Source organism: Falco punctatus, assembly GCF_963210335.1.
Source record: "Falco punctatus genome assembly, chromosome: 7".
Taxonomy (NCBI): Eukaryota; Metazoa; Chordata; class Aves; order Falconiformes; family Falconidae; genus Falco; species Falco punctatus.
In genome coordinates this window covers 50,281,222-50,305,489 of record NC_137587.1, presented here as the reverse complement: position 1 = coordinate 50,305,489, position 24,268 = coordinate 50,281,222, and the positions used below count along the sequence as shown (strand labels likewise).

Below are 24,268 nucleotides of genomic sequence, written 5' to 3'. Positions count from 1 at the left end.
GCCACGCCATGCCAGGCCGTGCCGTGCTGGGCCGTGCCGTGCCGTGCCAGCAGCTGCTCCCGGCACAGGCCGCCGTGCCCACTCTGCGGCTGTGGCGCCCCAGCCGTGCCCGGTGTGGCGGCAGCGCGGCGGTGGCTCTCCGGCTCATCTGCCCCTGAAAAACCAGCCCGGGTGTGACTGCTGGGGAAACTGGAGGTGTTTTCATGTTGCTGCCTCTGCTTGAGTTAGGAGTGTGGGGGGGGGAAATGCCAGAATTAAAGTTCAGGAGAGTGAGTGAGATTCCCTGTGGCTTAAAATTACCGGCAAAGGATCCGCGGCCTTCCGCGGCCGGAATCGGTCCGATGTGGGCACAGAGCTCTTGGCGATCAGCGGCGCTTGCAGCTTGCCTGAGCAAGCAAGGTAACCGCCAAACCAGGAATTCCCAGTGTCTTAACACAGTTCTGCAATTAAGAATGAAAATCTGGGTAAAACTCTTACACAGAATTACAGAATCCTTAGTTCCCTGATTATTTAGATTGAGCTTTCAGAGGATTTTAAGGCATAACTGCTTTAATATATTGAATTTCAGAAATATCATTTTCTTGTTACTAATCATGCCACAGTAAGCACTTTCCAGAAGTCAGAGAAAATACTCTGTTCCGATTTCTTAGCCGGATTCTGCTAATAATTCTTCCACTTAAATTTGTTCTCAAAATGTAGTATTTTACCTTACATTTAAACGATCAGGATTTGGTTTCGCAATCCTGTATCGAGCACCGCAGTACTGTAATATAATCTTTGACAGGCAAAGTGTTTCTAATCCCTCTGGGGTTTTCACGTCATGCAAAGTTCTTCTACACGCCAGTATTGACTTTGTACATGGAACACCTCAGACCGGTGGGGTAAGGGTTGGTATTTTTCTCCTGCAGCGCACAGTGAGATTGTGGGTTATTTCCTACATCCCTTATGACACAAATCTGTATTTGTTAAGGCTGAAAGCTGATTAGATGCTGCTTTGGTGCATCAGGAGGATAATCTGAAGCAAAGTGTGCCACATGTTTAATTTGTAGATAAACTGCCTCCTTGGAATGGTAACTGAGAGCGTGATTCTATGTTTGTCCTTGTTCTGGAGGACTAGCATGCTTTGTATCTATATAGATATTTCAGCCCTAATCGGAGTAATACTTTATGAGTGCATATGTATTTAAATGCCAGGTTTTTAAACAATGTTACAAGGAAAAAGCCTGATGTATGTAAAAACATTATGATCGCCTTGATATTGTGCTAACACAGAGAAGCGAATTAGGTCAAGTCTTTGAGATGCTATATAAATATTGCAGATGGCGTTTCCTGTCCCAAAGCTCAGTTGCAGAGAAATAACAGAGCAAAACACTTCGTTTCAAAAATAATAGACTGAGTGCCATTGTGGCCAGCTACGGCAATCACAATTCCGATCAGCATTCACAGTTCAGCACCTGCTCAGCCTTACACAGAAGACAAATGCCAAGTAAGCCGTGATTTATTAAGGTCTTGAAGACACATGAACCTCCATAGAACAGTAAAGCTATATAATTATCTGGGAGCTTCAGCTCTGCAGGTACACGAACACTACAGCATTCAAACGCTGTCAGACATGTCAACTCCTCTCCCTCTCCACACTAAATAATTCACTTAATAGTGGGTTTGAGGAAAACGATCACGGTATTTAAAGTTCTGTGTGGTGTGTGCCAAGTGTGGGTAATACGTGAATATGTATTCTTGTGGTTATTAAGATGGAACGACCTTGTCAGTTCCAGACCTATGTGTAATGTAACTGTACCTGCAGAGGTTTGGATTCAATTATAGGTCCCTTTCAGGGCTGATCCATCAATTTTGCGTTTGATTTTCCGTCTTAGGCTTCAGTGTCGGATCAGTCACAGAAACCCGCAGGCGCTGCATAAACAAAGGGTGACTTCTCACAGAGCTTGGAGCCTGCGTGCAGATTTTTACCATCTGCCCATTGCGGGACAGCAGCATCAAGACAATCTCCACCTCTTCCCAGTAGCAACGAGTTGGCATTCACAATGAAACATTAATCATTCACGTCCTTCTGTGTCTGGGGACTCTGAACCGTTGTGGCAGGAGTAAAGAATCCTCTGCTTATGTTGCCTGATGTGCCTGTAGGAAACCATTAAGGGACTGCTCCTGGGAGTGAATCGGAATGGCATTCGCACTGTTAGCTCATTCATTTCAGATATCTGTCCCCTGCATCAAGTTCCAGGAAGACAGTTACACACAGTACATATACCTTTGTCTTCAAAGAGTGCAAAAGCATGTATAATGCTCCCATCAGCACTGTAGTGCATTAGCATCAGGGTAGTTGAGGCAAAAGCAAGAGACACAGAAAATCAGATCCTAATACAGTCTGCAGTTCCACTTTTGAAGTTACTTCAGTTGCTTGCATGCAGATTTGATAATATTTCTTCTTTGGGTTTTTTTCCCTCTGCTCACTTATTTCTCGGTTATATCTTTTTCAGCTGCAGTCCCCTTTCTTCCGTTTTCTTGGAACTTCATCTGCTTTTTCACTGATAGGTTTGTCTTTGATGGTCTCAAGCAGCTAAACTGGGATGTGGAGTCAAGTATAAAGTTTCCTGAAGCTCAGAGTTTCACATCAAGGCTTTGCTTTACAACAATCTCTCCTCTTATTTTTCACACATCCATTGTAAAGGCAGTGCATGTTCCAGGTGATGGCACCACACCCAGCCACCAGGCTTTATGGGATACAGAGTTGGAACTGCACACACATCTTTAGTCCAAGTGCTGGCCCAAGCAGGGAAATGATTTAATGGAGAAGCTCTTCTTCAAGATTCTGAAACCAAGTCCAAATATTAATGACATTCTTGCCCTGTGAGTTAACGAAGGATCATTATCCCATTTCACAGATGGGTGAAATCTGAAGCAAGGTGACGAATTTAGTCAGTGGTAGCTCAAGGAGTGGAACCCTTTTCTCAACCTATTGGTATGTGCTCTAACTCAGTCTGTACCTACACATTGACATTGCTTTAAGCTTACACTTAAATATTTAATTGCTTCTCTAGCAAGAAAGCAAGCCTTTCAATGTCTTCAGTCAACAAGGAGTGAAATGTTCTTGGGACAGACAAAAACAGAAAAGAAAACCAAAACTGCCAGAGACAGAGCCAAACAGGAATGAAAACGATCGCGCTTGCAGGGAGGAATTTGTCTGTCTGGCACTGTGCATTTCCACCCCAAGCTGTCCTTGCCGGGCACTGGTCAGGGGAAAGCTCAGCCCGGAGAGCACTTCCCTTCAGAATGGATGAGGTTTCTTCAGACTGCATGCAGTGGGCAGTGAGATCGGAGTGAATGAACAGCTGCTGCGAGGAAGGAAAGAAGAAAATACAACAGTTAATTAAACAAATAAATCCTAAAAGCTAGACTCCTTTTTCCATGGAAGCAACCTCATCTCCACTGTCACCTGCAGAGAAGACAGAAGTTAGATGTAATTACAGGCCTTTTAATCTCCTGCTTATGGCATTTATAGGTCAAAGGGAACCTTTCAGAGCACAGTTGTTTTGAAAGGAGTAATAAAATAAACCAAAAATAAGCAAAAAGCATTGTGCTTCATGAGAGATTTTCTAACAGTTGGTCTGTGCTTGATGATAACTGAACCCAGACATTATTCTCACCCTATCTTCTCTTTGTCCTTGTGAAAAAACTTCAGTTCTTCCTTTATTATATGCTGTATTTAATCAGAATTATTTTATTCTTGATTTTGTTCTCTCTTGCAGCCTCTCATTTTTTATGGGGCAAGAAGTGGGTCAGAGGGTTTCTAAGACCTCAACATGAGCCTGAAATGTTGAATGTCTATATAAAATGCAAGTACAATAAAAGAAACATCTGGTGCTCATTTGTCAGGATTGGAATAACGCCCCTTAAAACATCATGCATGTAGTAGGGACTTGCTTTTAGAAAGCACAAAGTTGCAATCCATCCATCAAATGTAGCAATAAGACTTTTCTGTCCAGTATGATGAATGTCACATGTTTTACCAAAATTAATGTCCCTTGCTATTGTGGCTTCAGATACACATGACAGCTAGTGACCTGATGTACCGAAACTGAAGTACTTAAGCTCTATGGAAATATTTTTGGCTGTCAGTTAATAATTGTCTGTTTAGTTGTGAGCAACTAAATAAAAAACACATCATCTAAGCCACTATTTGAAATCTGATTGTGTACTTTCTACTCTGGGATCCATGCCTGATGCTGTAGAAGAAGATGCAGTAAGAAACACATGCATATTGGTAGGCTTTTCTGTGCTAAATGTCGCCCAAGTGATGTTCAGTTCTCAAATGTGAATGAATGTCTGCAGTTATTACCTGTAAAAAGCAAGATACTATTCTCATAAAGCAAGAGTATGAAAGCATCAGGGATCCCATGCACTTTTTTTACCTAGAATGCTAGTTTTTCTACTTGCATCTGAGTCATGTGAATGTATGGAGGGTGGTGGCAAAGACAACAAGAGAAAGCAACTTTTTTTTCTGGTCTATGTAGATGAATGTTTGAATATGTTGCTGGACTGGGACACAGGGAGGAAGAAAGGAGTTTCCTCCACCTGCTGTGGGACATTCTCTGCCTGACCAAGCTGCTCACAATTCACTATTGCTGGAATGAAGGCATCATGGTCTCTGGGTACATCGTGTACTCCACTGTAAAATGTTACTAATGTTATGCTTCTTAGGGATACTATTTTTTAAAAAACAACCAATCCATTTAGCAGGTAAAATTGAGTGGGGAGCTGGAAACTGACCTGGCAATGTGGCACCTTTGGAACTTCAAGGGTCTTTTTGGTATGAAAAAGTTTTATAGGATCAAGTATAGAAGACACAACACTGGCTTTTGAGAATAATTAAGAAAACTCAGGAATAAAACCTTTCATTCGTTGTTAGTATATGCAAAAGTTTGTCATAATTAGCTCAGATACCCTCAGAAACCTGTAGTTATATTTAGTAAGTGTTTGTTCCTATGTATTTTTGTGTCACGGTCTGGAATATATTTACATAAATAGGCACTTAGATCTTCAGTGCCCGGTATCCATTTGCGTGGGTTGCTGGCAGGCAGCTACATGGATACACTTGGCTCAACCAGCCAATTACTTTGCCACTTATCTTCATGTCACTGCCCTGCTTTGTTATTGCAGCCTTCAATGCCACTTCTGTCTTCATCAACACTGTCTCATTCATGCTGTTTGCTTTGATGACTTTGCTGGGCAACCTCTTTCGTGTTCTTGTCTCCTTGTGAGAGAGGCTTATTCTTCTTCAGTTTGCCTGCTTGGCTCACAAACCCTTGTGAATCAAATTGACGGTATTAACCTTACACAGAGGAGCTATGCTGGAGGATAAACGCCACTGCTCTGCATGCTCTGGCTCCCATGGCAGTCAGCGGGAGGAGGACTAAGCATGGCACATCATGCAACAGTACGTCTAGCTACTTCTGGATGAGGTGCTTGAATCAGACGATGTATGTTTGTTAAATCTGTGTCAGTTGCTGGCTGTGAAAGCCCATTTTACAGTGGTGATTCAACATACCATTTCTGCACGGCAAGGGCATGTGTTCATGTCTCACAGATTTTACTAGGTCCTGAGCACATGTTCAAGTGTGTGCTGAATTGGTTCCATAAATACCTCACATAATGTGCTGTACACTTTCCCCTGCTATTGTGAGTTCCCATCATAGGTACTTCATTCACATTTGACGTCGCACCAGTGATGGGTGTTTCATATAATGAATAAAATTCCTGACTTCTAATGAGATGATTATTTAACTAGTTTGGTCCCCCTGTGTTTAGCAATGTGTTAGTGACATGAGCAGAAGCATGACATGAGGAAATAACGGATTTTGTATGTGAGGTAGTCATCCTCGAGGTCTCAAGCTTTCTAAGTCAGATACAGAACCAACCAACCAAAAAACAAAAACAACAACAACAAAAAAACCACACACACACCCCCCCAAAAAAAAGAAAAAAAGAAAAAAAAAGAAAAATGCTGCCTGATTTCACTGTGACTGGCGGATTTTTGCCAACAGCACAGAACACTGTATTGGAATTTGGACACTGTGATGCCAAGGAAATCTTCAGTTCTGTGTGTTTTCCCTGACAAGAAAACTTACCCTTTGAGAACTGTAACATTTGAGTTAATTTATGAGGTGACAACTCGCACCCTGTGCTCTTGACAAAAGATTCATGAATTTTGCTGGCTTGGAAATACCATCTAAAACGCAATGTCCTTTCCAAACTGGACTTGCAAGTTCCCAAAACCATGGTAGGAAACTTCTGAGGAAAGGTTTTCTTCAGCGATGGATGCATGGAAAATACTGAGAGTGCAATGTTCCCTGTGGTGTCTTGGCCCTCAGGAGCAGACTTAGAGGTATCAAGGGTGAGGAGCCCTGACGTGCTCATCGTATGATGTTTGGCAGGGGTTAGTGAGCGGCTTTTGCACTGTGCAGGAGTCAGTGCCCTCTGCATCCCTCCGAAAGAGGCCAGCTGGCTTGTGCGGCTGTGCTGCGCGGTCCTTCCATCGGTGACCCCGTTAGCTGCAGCTCTTGGTGCTCCTTGTGGCGTGGAGTTGTGTGCAACGCGTCGGTAACAACACCTGGGCCAGAGCTGATCCTGCATGAAAACAATTACCTGCTGACCCCCAAACTCTGATGTCGGGAATGAAGAGAGTGAGCTTTCAGGCCCTTGCCGTGCGCCGTCAGGTTCCGTGCAGTGCAGTCTGTAGCTCTCATTTACTCATCGTAGTTCATATCTTGGTTGCTGGCAGGCACGTAGAGGTTTATTGTTTGAGGTACTGCGGTCACCATGAAAATGACTGGGATGCTTCAAATTTTATATGTATTATTAATATTATTAACAGTAAATATAATAATAATTAAAATAAATAAATAAAAATAATTGCCTAAAATTAATAAATAATTAATATACATTTTTAAGATTGATATTAATAAATTAATACCATTGCTGGGTATTACTGTGATATATGGTGTCTCACAGTAATAGCATACGGGACTGGTACAAGTCCATGACTGGCAGTTTCACAGCAAAAGCTGCGTCACAGAAATTTTACTGCTGAGCAAGGTAGTAGCAAAAATACGCGAGTGTTGGCCAGCACAGCAATCACCGGCCTAGTGCAAACAGACAGACACAGGTCTGGTTCTTGCCCACATGGACGCGATCTTAGAAAGCAGAGAACCGTAGTTTTGGCCCAGTAACTCAGTACTGAATAAGAGAAAGGAGAGCAGTGCTCCTGTCTGGGTTGCCATTACGAATGGGGGTCTGTGAGAGTGCTCGGAGGGCAGAGGGGGTTTGGCTGGATCTTTTGTGCTTCTGAACTAAGCACATACAAGTGTGCTCAGGTCCTGACCCAGCAGCATATTTAAGCATACACTAAGTGTTTTAACGCTGAAGTGAAAGTATTTTGAAGCATGATGCTCAAGTATTTTGCTGGTTCTGAGCTTTACTAACAGGAGATGAAGGTAATAAACGCCCTCTCCCAACTCCTCAGTGAAGATTGTTGCCCAAATCCTGAAGAACCAATTTTAAGGAGATGTTTTAGGCTGATGTTTTGCCAAGGTCAGTATCTCCAGTTCCTAGTTGGAGATGCTCCTAGGAGAGTCTCCAGGCATTTTGATAAAATGTGTGCAGGTTTTGGGGCCCTCTGTGAGAAAAGTCACTTTTCAATATAAAAGGTGCTCTATCAAACATCAGAAGAGAGAACGGGAAATGCAGCTTCATAGCTGGGTGGTCTATATATTGGCACATGATCCTCTGCAGCAGTTTTAGATTGTGAAAAGCAGCTTTTCCAGCACGTGTTTAGAATTGGAATAATTTACAATGTGAAGAAAAAACAAATTACAGATTTGCAGGGTAAGTATCAAGGACCAATCGTCTCCTGTTTCCAAATACTGATTCCAGGTTTCGGCTTCTGAGGAGCTGAGCAGTGCCCAGAAGGCAGCCTTTGCTGGGAGAGTAATGCACAAAAGCTAAGGGAGACTTAGTAATATGAGGTGGAATCTGATACACTTTGGAGCCTTAAGTCCTGGATAGCTAGAATCCAGTCATCCTCCTCCTGACCCTGTAAGTGGAAGGGTAGTAAACCTGGCTGGCTGTTTATCCTCAGCACAATGAACAGCTTCTTTTCCAGAGATGGGAAGTTCCTGGGTTTATTACGTGTGGTAATAGAAATATGTTGCAGCAATTGCTGATGAGGTGCTGATTTAAAGACTGTAAGTCATGGGTTTCAGTGGACAGTTTTACCTTAGAAAGACTGAATAATAGCAGGAAGGTTTGTGATGTCTTCAGTGATCAACATCTTGAATTTGAGAGCTAGGATTCCTCCAAAAGCAAGTGGACAAAATTCAGTTGTTAACAGAGTAAGTCTGTCTGTGAGGATTTTACATTGCCTAGCTCCTTAAAGAAAATACCAGCTTGCTGAGTAAACACAATCCCCTTTGCTTTGCCATCTTTGCATTGCACAAATTCTTTTTGTTGTTGCTGGTCTGGTTTGTTGGGGGCTTTTTGTACGAATTGGGTCACTTTCCAGTCTCCTTGCATTAGAGCATGGTAACAAAATCCAATGTGACAGTTCCCCAAACATTCCAATGTTTTCAAGAGGGAGGTGTAAGGCAGTAAAGAAAGGCTCTGCCCTTGAAGGAATTTAATCTCTTGGAAAACACAATCTCGGTTCCTTCCAAGCGCTTCATTGACCGACTTTTCAGCAAACTGCTGAAAACCTAATTGGACTGTGTTTTGATTGGTAAAGCAGATCTGGGAGGCAGTCCATAAGGGAAGGGGAAGATGAGCAGGGAGATCTGAGATACATCCCCAGTTAGGGTGGACTGACCATCCTCTCAGGCTGATCTAACTTTCTCTGACTGCTACACCGTGCAAGGAGAAAGGAGACAGCCCCAGGCTACTGCTTCTTTCTTTACCTGCTTTTCTGTGGTGAGGTCTAGCTACTGCAAGTCGAGTAGACCTCAGCTGAGGCAAGAGGAGCCGAGCTGGGCAGTGTGGGCAGTACTGGGCTCCAGGGAACCAGAGCTCCAGCACGTTTAATGGGGGAGAGGAGGCTGGAGGGAGGGTGGAGGGTGTGCTCTCTGCTGCCCTTGGCACTGCTGCAGCTTGCTGTCCCGTGAGTGGATGCTGCTGCACACGAAGTGGCTGGGGGTCACGACTACCCCTCTTGCCAGAGTTTCTTTCATCCCTTCCTCCTCTTTTAGGTAACTGCCCAAAAAAGAACACAAGAAATCCTAGGGTTTGCTAGATGGTGCTGCCCTAAGGCAATCCTGTCAAGACAACACATTTTTTTGACATCATGCCAAACTCCTTGCAAGAACAGCTATAACCTTTCCTCTTTGGAGTTTTTGTTTTTACCTCTGATGAACCCAAAGTCCATGACCCATGCTCTGCAACACAGACCATATACTGAATTCTGATCAGAGACATGTTTATCTCAGGATTAAGGTGTTCAGAACGTTAGTATCATTACAGTGCATTCCACTGCAAACACACATGCTCAGATAAATTAATGCTGTAGGCAGAATATTTGTGGTTTAGGTGCGTTTTTTCTTGCAGAGTTGTTACAATTAAAAGCACTGATATCAGAGGTCCAGGAATGTAAAACTGGCATCTCTTGCCATCCTATATGAGGCCTATGTGAGATAAAGGATTCATGTGGAGTGTAAATAAAGTTTGCACCAGAAGACAGTGAGCACTGCAGAAAATCAGGATGTAAACATACAGCTGAAACAGAGAAGGAAGAACAAACCTGAGGATTCGGAGCGAATCCAGAGACCCCATTCTAGTAGGTGAGTGCAGATTTCTTCTGGAGATCCCCTTCTCTGTGTAGGGGCGAATGTTTCCTTGATGCTTCTGGCTCCCCACTGTTTCAAAGGAAATGCATTCTGTGTGTAGCTGTAGGTGTTCAGTTGTATTTGGAGGTAGAACTGACCTTGTAAAATGAGTGTAAAATTAGTAACAGCATACAATTACTAAAGCATATTTGTTGAATAAATCTCTTTCTTGCCCATCTTACATTACCTCTGAGTAACGTCATTTCCTACTCCAGTTCCAACTGGAATCACTGTACTTGTGTCTCCTAGGTCTGTCTTTTTTCATTAAGGCCTCACAACCAGCTGAAGTTCAACCTAGCCAAAAAGAGCTCCTTATCTTCCCTATACCCTGACTCCCCCCTTCCTTTCTGCCTTAAGTCCATTTCTCTGTGTTTCCCAGTCGCTGAGGAAACCATAATCATTCACTGTATTTCTCAGGTCTGTTTCTCAGACTTGGGCTTCACATTGGACTTGCCTCTTTTCTATGTTATTATAAGCCTGCCTCTAAGGCTTGTAGAGTCTTTCTCCGTAATAGCTCTGTGGTTATGACAGCCACAGGGCTAAGCCTTCATCCTGGGACTTGAGTCTCTGCTGCTGTAATATTCCTTTCTCTGTCTTGATGCTTTGGATTGCTTTATCCAGAATGATTTTGCTATAACCATTCTGATTCATCTGTGCAGACTCACTTGTTCTTTTGTCTTTATCACACTAAGCATAAGCTACTTGTCTTTGCTCTCAAGACCATTCGTAGCTATGAACCGTGGCCCTTTTATCGTCTGTCACTCGGTGTAACAGGTTCTGCAACGATCATGGTAACAACAGTCATGGGATGGAGTCTGCTTCTCTTTTTCACATGCAACAGTATATTACTCCTGGAGTAGCCTCTTTGGTTTCAATCGGCGTACTTGAGAGATTGCATACAACCCATTCTGAGCAAGGTTAGGAAAATCTGCTCTGAATTATTATTATGTAATAAACAACGTCCAGATGAAATAATTGGATCGATTTCAAAATCGGTATCCTTTGAAATAGTAAAGTAACAAGAACAGATGTATCGTCATGTTAACATGCATTACAAATGGAGTAAATAGATGCCTGAGCCGGAATGCCCTGACTGTTGTAACATCCATCAGCTCATGTTTTATAATAACAGGGGTAAGGAAACCATGAATAATTAGCATAATAAAATAAACTTATATACAATGAGAACTATAATACTGCACCATTAGCTAGTTTAGAAAGCTTTCAGAGACAGATATAGATAGACTTAAAACTGCACTGGTGAACAATAAGCTGATATATTGATCTTTGATATCCCTGTGCCCAGGGCTACCCTCTTTGCAGTCAACCTCTTTGCAGTCAATAGTAGCCAGTCTTGGTAATGATGAAACTGTTTAAAAATGAGCATTAATGGAGACTTAGTTAAGCATCATCAAGCAAACTAGAAGTAGCTCTTGTGGCCACAGAGAATCACACAATCATTGAGAGATGATTGGATTTAACAGTTTTGCTGAACAAAACAGCTCCTTTCAAATCCAAGATGCAGACTTTCCTAGAACAGCAGTTGGAATTCTTTGCTGTTTGGTTTGTTTATTTGTATAGTGGGTAAAGATCTGTTTCTGTGTATATTATGCTTTATCAGAAAGGTAACACTACCTACTTTGGAGTAGATAATAACTAAAAACTTGGTGACTACTAACGTTTATTTTTTAAATGGTGTAGGGTGAAAAGCAATGGTTTATGCAGACTCCATGATGTAAAAAATACATCTTAAACTCTGAAAGTGGCACAAATAAGTCATTAGCTGCTTTCTTTATAATTTCCGTTTGAATATATTCCCCCATTTTCAATTGCATTAAGAGTTCAGTTACGAGTACCTTTCTAAGCTGGTGGGAAAATGCTCTTTGTGTGTGACATGCATTTAATGAAAGGGATAGCAAATTGCTCAATTTTTATAATGTTCCAGATAAAATACTGCCTTCTTATAAAAGCTTGCTTAACAGTGAAATCAGTCTCATAGGTAAAGTATTATCATTCTAGCTGCAGGATTGCAGCATTCGGTGTAGGGAAAAATGGTGAGGAGGTGCTGTTACAAAAGTGTACATATGTGAAATACATTAATTTGGGTTTTGGCAGGTGAAGTTCATAGAGATCAGTACAGTGACATCCATTCTGGTAGGAGTTAATCTTTGCAGGACAGATCCAAGTGGAGGAGAACTAATGGTTTCCTAAAGCAGCAGACCATAATAGCATTTGCAGCGGCAGCCTGTGCGCCTGCCACATTGCCCCGCAGTGCTTTATACCACAGGGGTTCCTCTAGAAGCGTGCAAGTACAGCACTCTCGTCTTTGTTTTCTATTCGTGCCTGACCCAGAGGCGTATTCTGTCAATGTGCTTTCCTGTGAGGACAGGGATAGAACAAGGATTTTTAAAACATGATTTCCACATTTTTTTTCCTTACTGAATTCCAATTCTGGCATCTCACTTAAAAGTGTGACTTTGCTTTCATGCTGTCGCTGTAAATATGTGCTATGAGAGTGAGATACAGCAGGCAGAAAATCTAATCAATTTAAAGCAATGCGTTTAGAACAGAAATAGGTGCTGCATGGAGTCTTACTGTAGGTCTGTGGCTTTGCTACCACTTCTAATTTTTTAAATGCTTTTCTCTATACTGTTTATTTGGTAAAGATATGAACAACTAAATGCTGTGACCCTGCTACCACAAGCCCATGGATTGCCACAGTGACCATGCACAGTCCTGGTTAAGATTCACTAGATTTCCCTCTCATCTCCAAATTGAAACTAACCCCATAGGGCAGAGCTGGATCCAGAGGGAACTGGAAGAAAACATCAGGATTTACTGGGCCTTACATTTCACAGGGTAAAGAATCTGAAAATAATATCAGAAGAAATTTTTTCTCCAATTCTTTACATTTACAGGAATTTGTAGGACAATTACAGACAGATATGATTTGTTTCCTTCATTTGTGGCACCTTAAATTATATCAGTTTTATGTAAAAATAATATTAAGATACATAGTATTATCTACAGTACTATTCTTTTAAATTGCAGGCTAAGGGAAGTGATTTTTCTTTGTATTCTTCTGATAAACTTCCAAATATACATTCTTTCTTTTTGTACACGTACAAATGAAACAGCCTGGGGGAGATGCCAAGAACTTAAAAACTGTTCCAGTGTGTTGGCTTGTACGCTTGATGGCTTTGTAAAGTAAATGTTTCTAATATTCCTGTTGTCTTTCTGCACATGCATACAGTGCTACCCTAATATTCTCATCTGCTACAACATTACATGGTGTCTAGAGATCACAAAGAGTCACTCGAGCAGAGCTACTGCAAAACAAGCAGAGATATCATGAATAAATGACCTTCTCTTTTCTACTGCTGTCAGTGCCCAAGGCCAGGAAATGAAAGGTTTTAATCTGTTCTGAAAGCGGAGTGTTGATGTGCTGCTGTTGGGCTGTGACAAGCAGCAGTAAACAGTCTAGTCACAATAGTCAGGACTGTCATGCACTTCATCAGTGCTGTATGAGCTCTAGCTGGCCTTACAGACTATTTACATTCCACTTTTGATACACATTTAGAATTGGGAGACCATGGTGCAGATCTTTTTTTCCAGCTCATTAATGGGTTTATTGGGAAGAGCTAAGGTCTGTGCTAGGAAAATCAAGATACAAATCCTGCAAGGTACTAAGGGCTTTTAATTCTTGCTTCAGGAAGCATACGGCAGTACTGCTTCAGCTGGAGTCCCACACAGGTAGTCAGCTGTCTGTTTGTCTTTTCAGTCTGTCACTTATCCTTTCTGCTCCTGTCTCACTTTTCATTGCCGTCGTGAGTCTGTTTCGTATTTAGCACGGTGGCCCACCTACTCTTCTTGTCGGATGTAATTAATGTCACAGCATCCACAGGAAGGAATGACATTTGAGAGCTGGCTGCACAGACTGGTTCCCTCAGCAGGATCATACAGTATGACTAGTCAAACACTTCACCTTTTTTTTTTTTTGCCTAGCCTTTTCCAAAGTTGGGAGCTCTGTCTGAAACGTGTGCCAACTGAACTGGCCAGGCAAATCATGTCAGATGCGTGAGATAATGGCTTAAGCCAGCAGTACGTTACATGTATTTATGGGCTTTCTTCCTACCCAAAGTGAGTAGTGGTGTGACATGCTCTGTACAGTCAGTGTCACACCACTTGCTGCATGTGAGCATGGTACAACTAAGCCTTTAGAACCATCAGATAAAAGAGAGTTGGAAACCTTTAGCCAGCAGCAAACTGTGCTGTCACAGGCATTAGACTAAAGAACCCGGGAAGAGCATTAGAGATTGCTATGGAAGTGTGTCCTGCCTAATCACAGCCACAGGCAGCGTCTTTCTGAAGCAGGAAATAAATCATTGGAATGAAGGTCTGATTTAGCAGCAGAAAGTCAGGAGGCATTTATATGCTGTTTACCCTAAAAGGGATGGTGAACCTTGCTTTTTGCGTCTATAATTGTTCTAATGAGTTAATGTAAATGTTTCATTATTAAGTCCATGGTGCTTAGCCCATTTTGCAAAGGCAAATATTGTTTCTGGAACTGGGATATCTCAAAATCATAAGCAGTAAAGTGGTGTTCTTTTGCAGAGAGGTTTCCTGGTGTCACTTGAGAAGACCAGCAAACCTCTCACACAAATAAGAGCGGACAAAGACAATTGTAGCTGGTGTCACAATCCGTCCTTGTGTGCCTTGTCAGGAGAGCACCGTTCCCTTGTGACCGAACCAGTGCTGAATCCTGCCCAGCTCTTAGTTCCCTCCCTTGTCAGCGCTCGTGCCCCTCGGGTTTCACCCACCCGTATAGCTCCTGCGTCTGGGCCTGCAGGCGAAGGTGTTTGGTGGCCCATAGGCTGATTGCCTAAGCATCGCGCCAGCTGTGCCACAGCTGCTACACCTGTGCCACAGCCTACTGAAATCCACAGCGTATCAAGTCCTGAACAGACACTGAGTTTGAATTACTAGAGCACAACAAGCTCCCGAATACAGTTTAGTTGCCTTGACCTTTACCGATCTTTCCCTCCTGTTTTGGATCACAGACAGCCCAGTCATCTTTCTGCTGATAGTGGAACGTCTCTTTGTTCAGAAAAGCAGCCTCCATTACTAAGCTCTCTTCCCCTCTAAGTTGGTTAGTCTGAGTCTTTTCGTTACTACTACTCTAGTAGCTGATCACGGAATTTCAGAAACAAACCACCAACAACAAAATTAGAGCGTCCATTCCAGGTCAGTGGTATTCTGGGCAGAACTCTTCCTGTTCCAGAAAGGAAGATGCATTCAGCTGAGTGGCTTTCTGTCATAGCTCATTAAGCAAAATCAAAATTAATCTGTATACTACAATTTCTTTATTTCCAGATGTCAAAATCTTGAGTTATGTCTCTGACATATGGGCTCCATTTCTCTGTAGCAATTCTGTTTAGCCTCGTAGACTTCTTTTTAGCAGAGGTTCAGCAGCCTGGGTCCTAGATATATACATTGATCTGTTTGTGCCAAGAAAATATCATTCATGATTATTTATGAATAAAACGATGTAGACAGAATTACATCTGTAGCATGTGGTATAATGGGGACTTTAATCTTGGCAGGGCCTTTTTAATGTAATATTAAAAAACAGTGCGTAGTTGAAAAAGATTAGCGTTGTCCGTGTTCATAGGCCTTTTTATGATTTAGGTCTGGCTGTTTACATGGAACTATTGAGTTTTTCTTCTGGGTGTAGACTTAGTATTGCTTTTAAAATGTGCTCATAATGACATTTCTGCTTTTGTAGACTGTCTGCCCAGACACAAACACTCTAAATGATAGAACAAACAATGCCATTCTTTTTTCCTTTTTTTTTTTTTTTTATTTCTCCCCTCTTATAAAGGGAGAATCTCTTGTATGGGTTGCAAAGCCATAGCCATCTGACGCTCTGGTGGCAAAAATTGAGTTCAGATGAGGAAAGTGCTCTTTATTCAGTGACCCAAGGCAATTAATAGTAAAAAGGAAGTGTTTAGCTTTTTACTTTAAAATCTGTGGTTTGGGATTGCTGTTTAGATTTCTCAAATGGAAAGATGTTAATGCTCTTTGCAAAATAAACTGATATGACATCGAAATAAAAATTTAATTACCCCTGCAGCTTCACTGTGGCCCCTTTTTCTGCCACCTCTGATCTGAAAAGTAGAGAGATTACATCAGCACAGTCAAGTTTAAAGTTCAGCAGTTGCCCTTTGATAGGGGAATACAGATCTATTGTTTGTGGGTCAGCTTTTATGAAGATGCCCTCCTGAAATGCAGTTGTACTATTTCACCTAGTCTTACTTGGAGAGTTGATGTCTTGAAATTACTTGACATAATATCCTGTCCTTCTCCCATGTTTTTCCTGTTAACATTATTGATGGAAGATGCTCATAGGAAACTGCTCAAGGCCGAACGCATCTGGGATGCAGATGGAAGAGCTACATGGGGGTGCAGCGACACGAAGCTTGTTCTGCACTAGGTGGTGCTGATGGGAGAACTACAGCCTCTACTCCTCCAGCAGATTTACTGCCATCATCTTTAAAATAAGAGTTCAAAGACATTCTGAGATGTACAGAACAGATTTCTTAGATTCTTAGATTTTGAATGGGCTCTTTTGAGGAAGGGGCTCTTGAGAAAAATGAGACAAACTCCGTAGGGAGTTACTTATTTGTACTAATGGATTGTGTGAATGTAAAAATGTCTGCTGTTCTTAATGGACTGAAGCCCGTAGTAGTATGCCCCCGTATCTCTGATATCTCTGAAAAGCCAGAATTTCTGCTTTTCCAGGACGTATTATACGAAGATCCATCAACCTGTACATCCATTCAGAACATCAAACTTTTTATGTCTTACCTAGAGAAAAGGGAAAGAATTTTCAAAAATAGGTACTTCACTCATAAGCACTTTTGGAAATCATGTGGATCCTAACCTATACATGTAGAAGCCTAAATACAGCATCTTCTTTTGAGAATTTTGTTCATACTTTCCAAATTTGATTGCTTTCAGCTATTCATCTAAGCATACAGTGAGGCACGTAAAAATATTGCTGTTCATGGAAGAGCTGACTACCCTCTCCTTTTACTGACATCAGCGGGTGTTCAAATTATTATTAGTTCTGAAGGCAGAGGTTCTTTCATTTAGACACCTTATTGTATAGTTTGCTACAAATTTCAGCATCCAAGTTTGAAAATTGTGGCCATAATCACTTAGGTCCCTAGAGATGACCCCTCTAATCTTGACTGACGAGGAAGTGGCTTGAGTTATCTTGATGCTTTCCAGATAATGTTTAGACAAAGAATGTCTGCATTATTCCTTTTCAGTCTGAAATCTGCGGATCTAGTACTAGGGAGGAAGCCTGGAAAACAATGACCTCCTTGTCAAAGACTCTGGTTTCAGTTGGGAACGGTCACTTGGCCTGTTTAGTTAATAAGCCCCAGAAACCTTCTGAATTAGAAAGAGCAAAGGATGTTAGTTTAGAAGGTCAGAGGGTTAACAATGGACGGAGCAGTTGTACTCAAGGTCATTTTCTGAGCAAAGTTTAGCAGGACAAAACAAAGATGGGAGAAGGATTGGTAGGAGTTAGGACACCTATGGCTTACATATTTCTAGACCTCATCTTCTGGTTGTATAAATTGTCATTTCTTCACTGGAACTAGTGAAATTATAGTTGTTTATATCGGTAAGGGCTAACTCCAGACCCTCAGACTTATTACTGCTTTGAAATGGGCTGATAAAAAACCTTTCAAAAACACTTGGAATTTTAAATTGAATTAACGGATGAGATCCCTATTTCCTGGTTCTAATTTATGTGGAATGCTAAGTGCTCTGTTTTGTTAGGAAAGGGAAAATGAATTTTCTTCATCTTCTTTTTGTCTGACAGATGTAGTGGAAAGCTTTTGAAGTTAGCATATACATAAAGGTCAGGGCACCAGAGTAAAACCTAGGATTGTGCAAATGGCGTGGCCCCTATAGCTTCAGGACATGGCCCTGTTGGGAGTTCAGCCCAGTCCTAAATGAGAATATATTCCTTTGAATTCACTCATTCTTCTTCTGGACATTTGGAAAAAATAGCATGGCCCTCAATCCCTGGAGACCAAGGTCCTTTAAGAATCTCCAATGACCATGCATCAGCTTGGTCCATCTGCCCAAATAAGTAAATCTTAATAGACCTGCGTTGTCTTCAGAGAAGAGCTGACACGGTTTGATTACTTTTATATTGACAGCTACAGCTTTATTAATGCCTTTTGTTGAAGTGAATGAGAATTGCAGAGTTCTTGAAAGCTTCTGTGAAAATCACTGATTTCTGATGTCGTGATTCCTGCGGTAGTGATTATGGGGAGTGATTATGGGTAATGCTTCCAATTTAACAACCAAACTTCAGCAGTGTCACGACCTGAAGTATCAAAGCAAGGCTGTGCGACACGCTGAGCACTGCTCTTGCTTTCCTAGCACTGTTCAGTTATTTGTTGTGACCACATAGGGAAACTACCAGGCATAGCTCAAAGGAAAAGCTGGGGTTAAAAGCTGCTTTATCAACATCTCTACCCCTTGCCTAACTCAAGTGCACATTTGGAGACATCTAATAAATACACCATAGGAGGTATTTATTTAAAAGCCTCTGATAGGGGAACGGTAACTTTGTTCCTGACTTGGACATACCTATGAAGGCTTTTTTGCCTTGGAGATAGCTTGGTTTTATTGCCTAGAGATCTATATAGACTAGTGTGTCCCAACCGTGGGAGCTCAGGAAGCTCCTTCCTCAGATCCTCAGCTCTACTAGCACAGGCCTTGCCTTATGTTGCCCTTGAGCAAGTGCAAGTGACTTTGCTGCTTGGAGAGCTGTTCATCATCTTGTCTGAGGCAAAGGTACTGGGCCAAAGGGAAGCATCCCCAAAATTGCTTGAATCAGTCTGAATAGACTATTTCATTTAGCTTCCTTCAGTAAAGGATAAGCTGGGGAAAGAGAAAAGGAGGCTAGAGCCTGATTGACTAGTTCGTCAAAAATCTGTTTGGGTTCTCCAGGATCTTCTTCATTCAGAGAGCCATCCTTGATTCACAGATCCACAAAAAATCCATTAAAACATGCATAGAGCTCTTCACAGAGCATGACTTTCACCCCCAGGACATTCTCAACCGTTATGGATTCTGAAATTCAGTAAATTCTTTTTTTTCTTTCTGAAACACAGTATTTTACCCAATAAAATGTAAGTTAGTATATATAAAATAAAAAATTAGCCTGGAGAGGAGGAGACTCTGGGGGAACCATATCACTCTCTACAACTGCCTGAGAAGGGGTTGCAGGCGGTGGGGGTCGGTCTCTTCTCCCAGATAAGAAGCGACGAAACAAGGGGAAATGGCCTCACGCTACGCCAGGGGAGGGATAGGTTGGATATTAGGAAAAATTTCTTCACTGAAAAGGCGGCCAAGCATCGGAACAGGCTGCCCAGGGAGGTGGTGGGATCACCATCCTTGGGGGTGTTTTAAAAATGGGTAGATGTGGTGCTTAGGGACAAGGTTTAGATGGACTTGGCAGTCCTGGGTTAATGGTTGGACTTGATAACCTCAGAGGTGTTTTCCAACCTAAATGGTTCTATGATTCTCTGATTCTATTCTATAAAGCTCCGTTTAATCATCTGAATAGATTTTTTTCATACAAGGCTGTATTTAAAACTTGGCAGATTGTTCATGTTGCTTCAAAACTGTTATTTTCTGCCATTTTGCTTTATCTGAACTGAAGGGGCTTGGGGGTTGGTAACTCCCTTCCAGCTGCCAAGCCACAGGAGGAACCCAAGTTTTGGGAGGCAGGAATTGTTCAAGGCAGCTGGTGGTAGCTGGATGGTTTGGACAGAAGGTGATGTCACTTATGTTCCTAACACTCTCAGTCAATGCTCAAAGTCTGTACATGAAAAGGTCCAACTACTAAAAATCTGTATCGGATGTTGGTTATTCAATATGACCCTTCTGCATAACGATTTAGCAGTTTGTAAGTGGTTTTCCAAAGCAGTGATCTAAACTAATTTATATTACAGATAGAATATTAGTCTGAGACTGAGTGGTCTTGATTTTCCTCTCCACTGATATTTGTGGGTTTATTCTGGTACTGGCCCAGGAAAACACACCCATGAGCACCTCTAAAACACGGTTCATAGTTATTGTGTTACTAACATTGCTCATAGGCACTGCCGGATCAGGATCAAATTGCTCAGCAGTCTGCAGAATTAATGCCCAAGTGAAAAGCCAATCAAACTCCCTTTGTTTCCAGAGTAAGAGCAGCAAATTTTACTTTGGTTAAGAAGACAATTCTCAACTTTATTGTATTCTTGTAGCAGTTCAGAAAAGAAGATAGAAAGAGCAGGTGGCCAGCTTAAAGCCCGACAGCGGAAGCGAACACAGATCAATTAGTTCCCCTTGAAAGGTTATGCTGTAGGGAAGGAATTAAGATGATAATATTTATTTTTCTTCAGGAACATAAAACTGGCAAACGCTTTCCTATCTCCCTCTAACAATCCAAGAATTCATTTACTTTCCTATTAGTTAGGTCTCAAAACCCAAAAGGATAACTTGGGACTGGAAATCCCTCTAGCGTTTTAGCTTGGGAATAGTGGGCATTCTTTCAGCTTAATGAGAGTGCAGTAGAAGATACAGGGCAACACTGCAGAAATGCTGGTTACTCTGCGTATATTCGTATTACGTTTCACCTATTGTCATGCTAGAGGCCCATTGTAAATTAATTTGGCAGATAAATTTACGATGGCAATTTGCCTTTCAGTTGTATAATTTATTCATGTCAGAAATAATTTATTATATCCTCCCTTAAACCAATCTTTTTATTTTTTCCTAGGGTACCACCTTAGTAAATAAAATTTATTGTTTACACTGAGCCTTGTGTGACTTAACAGTGGTCAGACAATAATCCCAAGGGGATAGTTTTGGTCACATTACTGGTCACTTATTTGGATGGATGATGGAGTGCCCCGGTCCCATCTGCACATATATTACTCTCTTTTGTCTTAGGAGCACTGTTGGAGAGATTAATTAGGTCCATCTGCAAGGAAGGACCAGCCTTAGGGGATTCAGGTAAATAAAATAAATGCCAAGGGGAAAAAATGCTGAGGGGGATGTTTTGAAAATCGAACTGTTTTCCATAACATTAATGGGGAAATTACATACAGAAGGAGACTAAAAGAAAAGTAAAACTGCCTTTTGGTCTGGGTTATTTCAGTGTGACCTGATAAACATATATTGCTGCTGTGCTAGGATAAGGATCTATGAAGAGGGTTAAAGTCCCTGGGCAATACTCTCAGCTAATATAAATCAGTATAGCTTTCTGATCTCAGTGGAGCTACCTTCACCTTATAACAGTAGAGATTTGAGCCATATCTGCCACAGCGATATTATTTCTGTCCTTCGAGTGATCCAAGACATGCATCCTAATTCACATTCTGTCTCCTCTTAATTTTTTTTATTATAACAGTGCTATATTCCTTGTGGACCTTACATCCCACCTCTGTTTTCCTTCCCTTTAAGCCTCTTTCCATGTTTTCTTCCTTATCTTTTTCTTTTCTTTCCTTTAAACTTTAAAAAGTTCAGCATGCAAATGAATCTAATAGTATTGAGCTAATTGCTATGATCACAGCTTGTAAAATAGAAACGTAGCTCTCACTGACTTTTATTATTATATGCATAATTAATTGGTGTAACTAGTACAAAAGCCATGTGAAATTTGTTGCCCTTTAAGTTACATCTCACTCTGTTGCCTTACCAGTCTGAGTGGGGAATTGTATTCCACAATGCAATGGGATTACAATCCACAATATTTTCATAAAACACAAAATGGAAGAACAAAAAGACCATTTTTCTCCCTGAGCTTTCACTGTTTTAAGGGATTGGAATATGAGTTGTTTTGCTTTTAAACTTGTGATGGAGTGGTTCCTTATGAGTTTGGAGTTTAGCTCCTGCTGACTTTTAAATTAATTAGTAAAGTCAGAGAAACATGAGTGCATATTTTTGAGATAGAGAGGAGAAACATGAATGATTTAAAAGGAAAGGGAAGAAGCTTACAGAAAGGATGCAAAGAAAAATGTAACTCAATGGGCAAGGGAGGAAGAGCTGTTGGTGATCAGCTCGGCTGCTGTGTCTGCATGAAGAACCCCTGGTGACAGGGAAGGTCCTGGCTCTGGAAACGCACGTGCCTGTCTCCAGCCGGTGCTGGCAGCAGGGGCCACACAGGCTCGGAGAGACAATTCCTTCTGTGGTTGAACTTCGGGGTCTGATTGTAACCGGTTGGTGAGGCCACGGTATGCCATGGATGAAGGGAATGCCTCAGCGTGTGAGTAAGGTGTGGATGAGTACACACCGCCAAGGCCAGGCAGACACCCCCGAGCGTATCTGGGGGGGTTGTTTCACAAACTGTACGGTAGAGGTGGATCGGTACCTCATGGTCATTAGACAAGATTATCATGTAAATAAAAATGTAACTGATGTCTATGGAATCAGGATGAATAGCTCAACATACTGCCCCTGCAGAATAGACCCTTTATTGCCCAAAGGCCCTTGTTCCTTCTAGCTTGATGCACTTTCTAGATGAAGGGTGTTCTGAGGGCTCTCTCCTGGTCTTGATAAAATTGGTCAATGGCCATAGTCCAGCACCCAGAAAACAAGTCCTGCATCTTAGCAACACTCTCACAGCCAACATGTGCTGGAATAGTTCTTGTTTGTATTGGTGGTGCAGCAAAGGAAAGAAGAGTTGTGGAACTTAAATGGTCCTTTAAAGAATAAATTGTTCCCCCTTAAAATCTTCTGGGCCAATTTATTTTCTCAGGCAGAGATCGGTGGTTCCTATCTCTTTTATGCTGCACAAACTTATTCTCAGAGGTAGCTAAAGACTTTGTCCTGCAAAGCGTGCACTGTATCACTTCCACAAGGCTTGCTGTACATGTTCTGCAAGATTCTGGAAGCAGGCCTGGGTCATGTAGTATGTCATCAGCTGCGCAAATAGGAAGTTGAAACGGAGGGACTGAGCAGCATTTTTCGTCAGTTTCATAGCAATACACAGACCTGGTAGTGGTTTCTTGGGCCTGCAGCCTTCTCTTTGTAAGGCTTGACCCTACCTGCAATAGGGAAACGATTTGTGTCTCTGCGTTTTTCTTCCCCAAGTGTTTTTTTTTGTTTGTTTGTTTGTTTTAGAGTTTTTTTTGAGGCTATTGGAAATCTTTAAACAAAGTATTTCAGATGGGGACCAATTATTTTGTCATTTAGTAAAAACTGGAAAATGCTTTGTGCTCTGGTTCCTTGGTTTGGGTTTTTTTTAGAGAAACCCTGTTATTAAAAACAGATATCCCTCAATGAAATTTTCATTTCCTGGGAAAAAAACCCACATTTTCCATCAAAATATTTCAGTTAAAGAGCTATGCCAGGTCTCCAGGGTGTCCTTCTGAAAAGACAGGGGAAAAAAACTCAGTAGAAAAAGAGTGACTATTAACAGCCAAATATTTGGTTCTGTTCTGTGGTTCTTACTCAGGTAAAACACTTCCTGGGATAAGAAATGAGAGCAAATTTCAGCATGTAGGAACTGGAGAATCCTGCCTAACATATGGCTAAATTAACTCCCAGATCTATACATTTTCCAGGAGTGAACGCATTTTATACATACCTGAAGTAACTGACTTGCTGGTTTTACAGAGTGAGCCTAAGAAGTGAAGAACGGTTGTGAATGTACCATGAAGCTGGCTCAGCAAAGGTTTTCCTACAATTAAAATACATCTGGCTCTGTTCTGAGTGGGAAGTCACAGACCCCTGAATGTTTTGAGTATTTCCTTACGCACAACAGCAGAAAAACACCACATGCCGTAACCCATCAGATTCTGTTCCCCTTAATTGTGTGGATAAATCAGCAGCAATAAGGAATCTTAACTTAGAATCTTTGACCTGACACAGGGATTCAATGCAAAGATGATGGAAACGGTCGTGGGAAGCGCGGGAGGCACAGCGCGGCACTCTGATCTTTAGCACACTGGTGTTAATTTTGAGAAGCGTGAGACAGCTCGATGTGTTGCTCCAGAAAGGCTGGTGACCGCGGCGGGCACTGCTCCTCCCGGTGCCAGCGGAGTACCTGCCGGTCCTGCAGCCCTGCCCGCCGGCTTCCGGGGGGGCACAGCGCGGTCAGACCGCGGGGGCGCCATGGCTTCGGCCCTCGCCCCTCGCCAGGGGCAGGCGTGGGGGCTGCACCCCGCCACCCCGGGCAGGGCCCGCGCCCCGGCACCGCCGCGGCCGGCGGTCCCCCGGTGGCAGCGCTGGGCCCGGCTCGGGGCGGGGCGGGGGTGCCCGGTGCTCCCGTGCGGGGTCCAGCCCCGCGCCCGGGCAGGCTGCGC

General features: G+C 42.2%; 1 protein-coding gene across 1 annotated transcript in view; it reads left to right on the top strand.

Moving 5' to 3' along the window:
• Positions 1-24,268, top strand: part of LOC308067170 (uncharacterized protein) — a gene marked incomplete at its 5' end in the record, with an annotated part of 25,045 nt that extends 777 nt beyond the window's left edge. Inside the window, one exon of the mRNA XM_080395542.1 lies at positions 51-24,268. Coding sequence (XP_080251668.1) covers positions 51-223 — 173 coding nt within the window. The 3' untranslated portion in view covers positions 224-24,268. The remainder of the gene's footprint in view (positions 1-50) is intronic.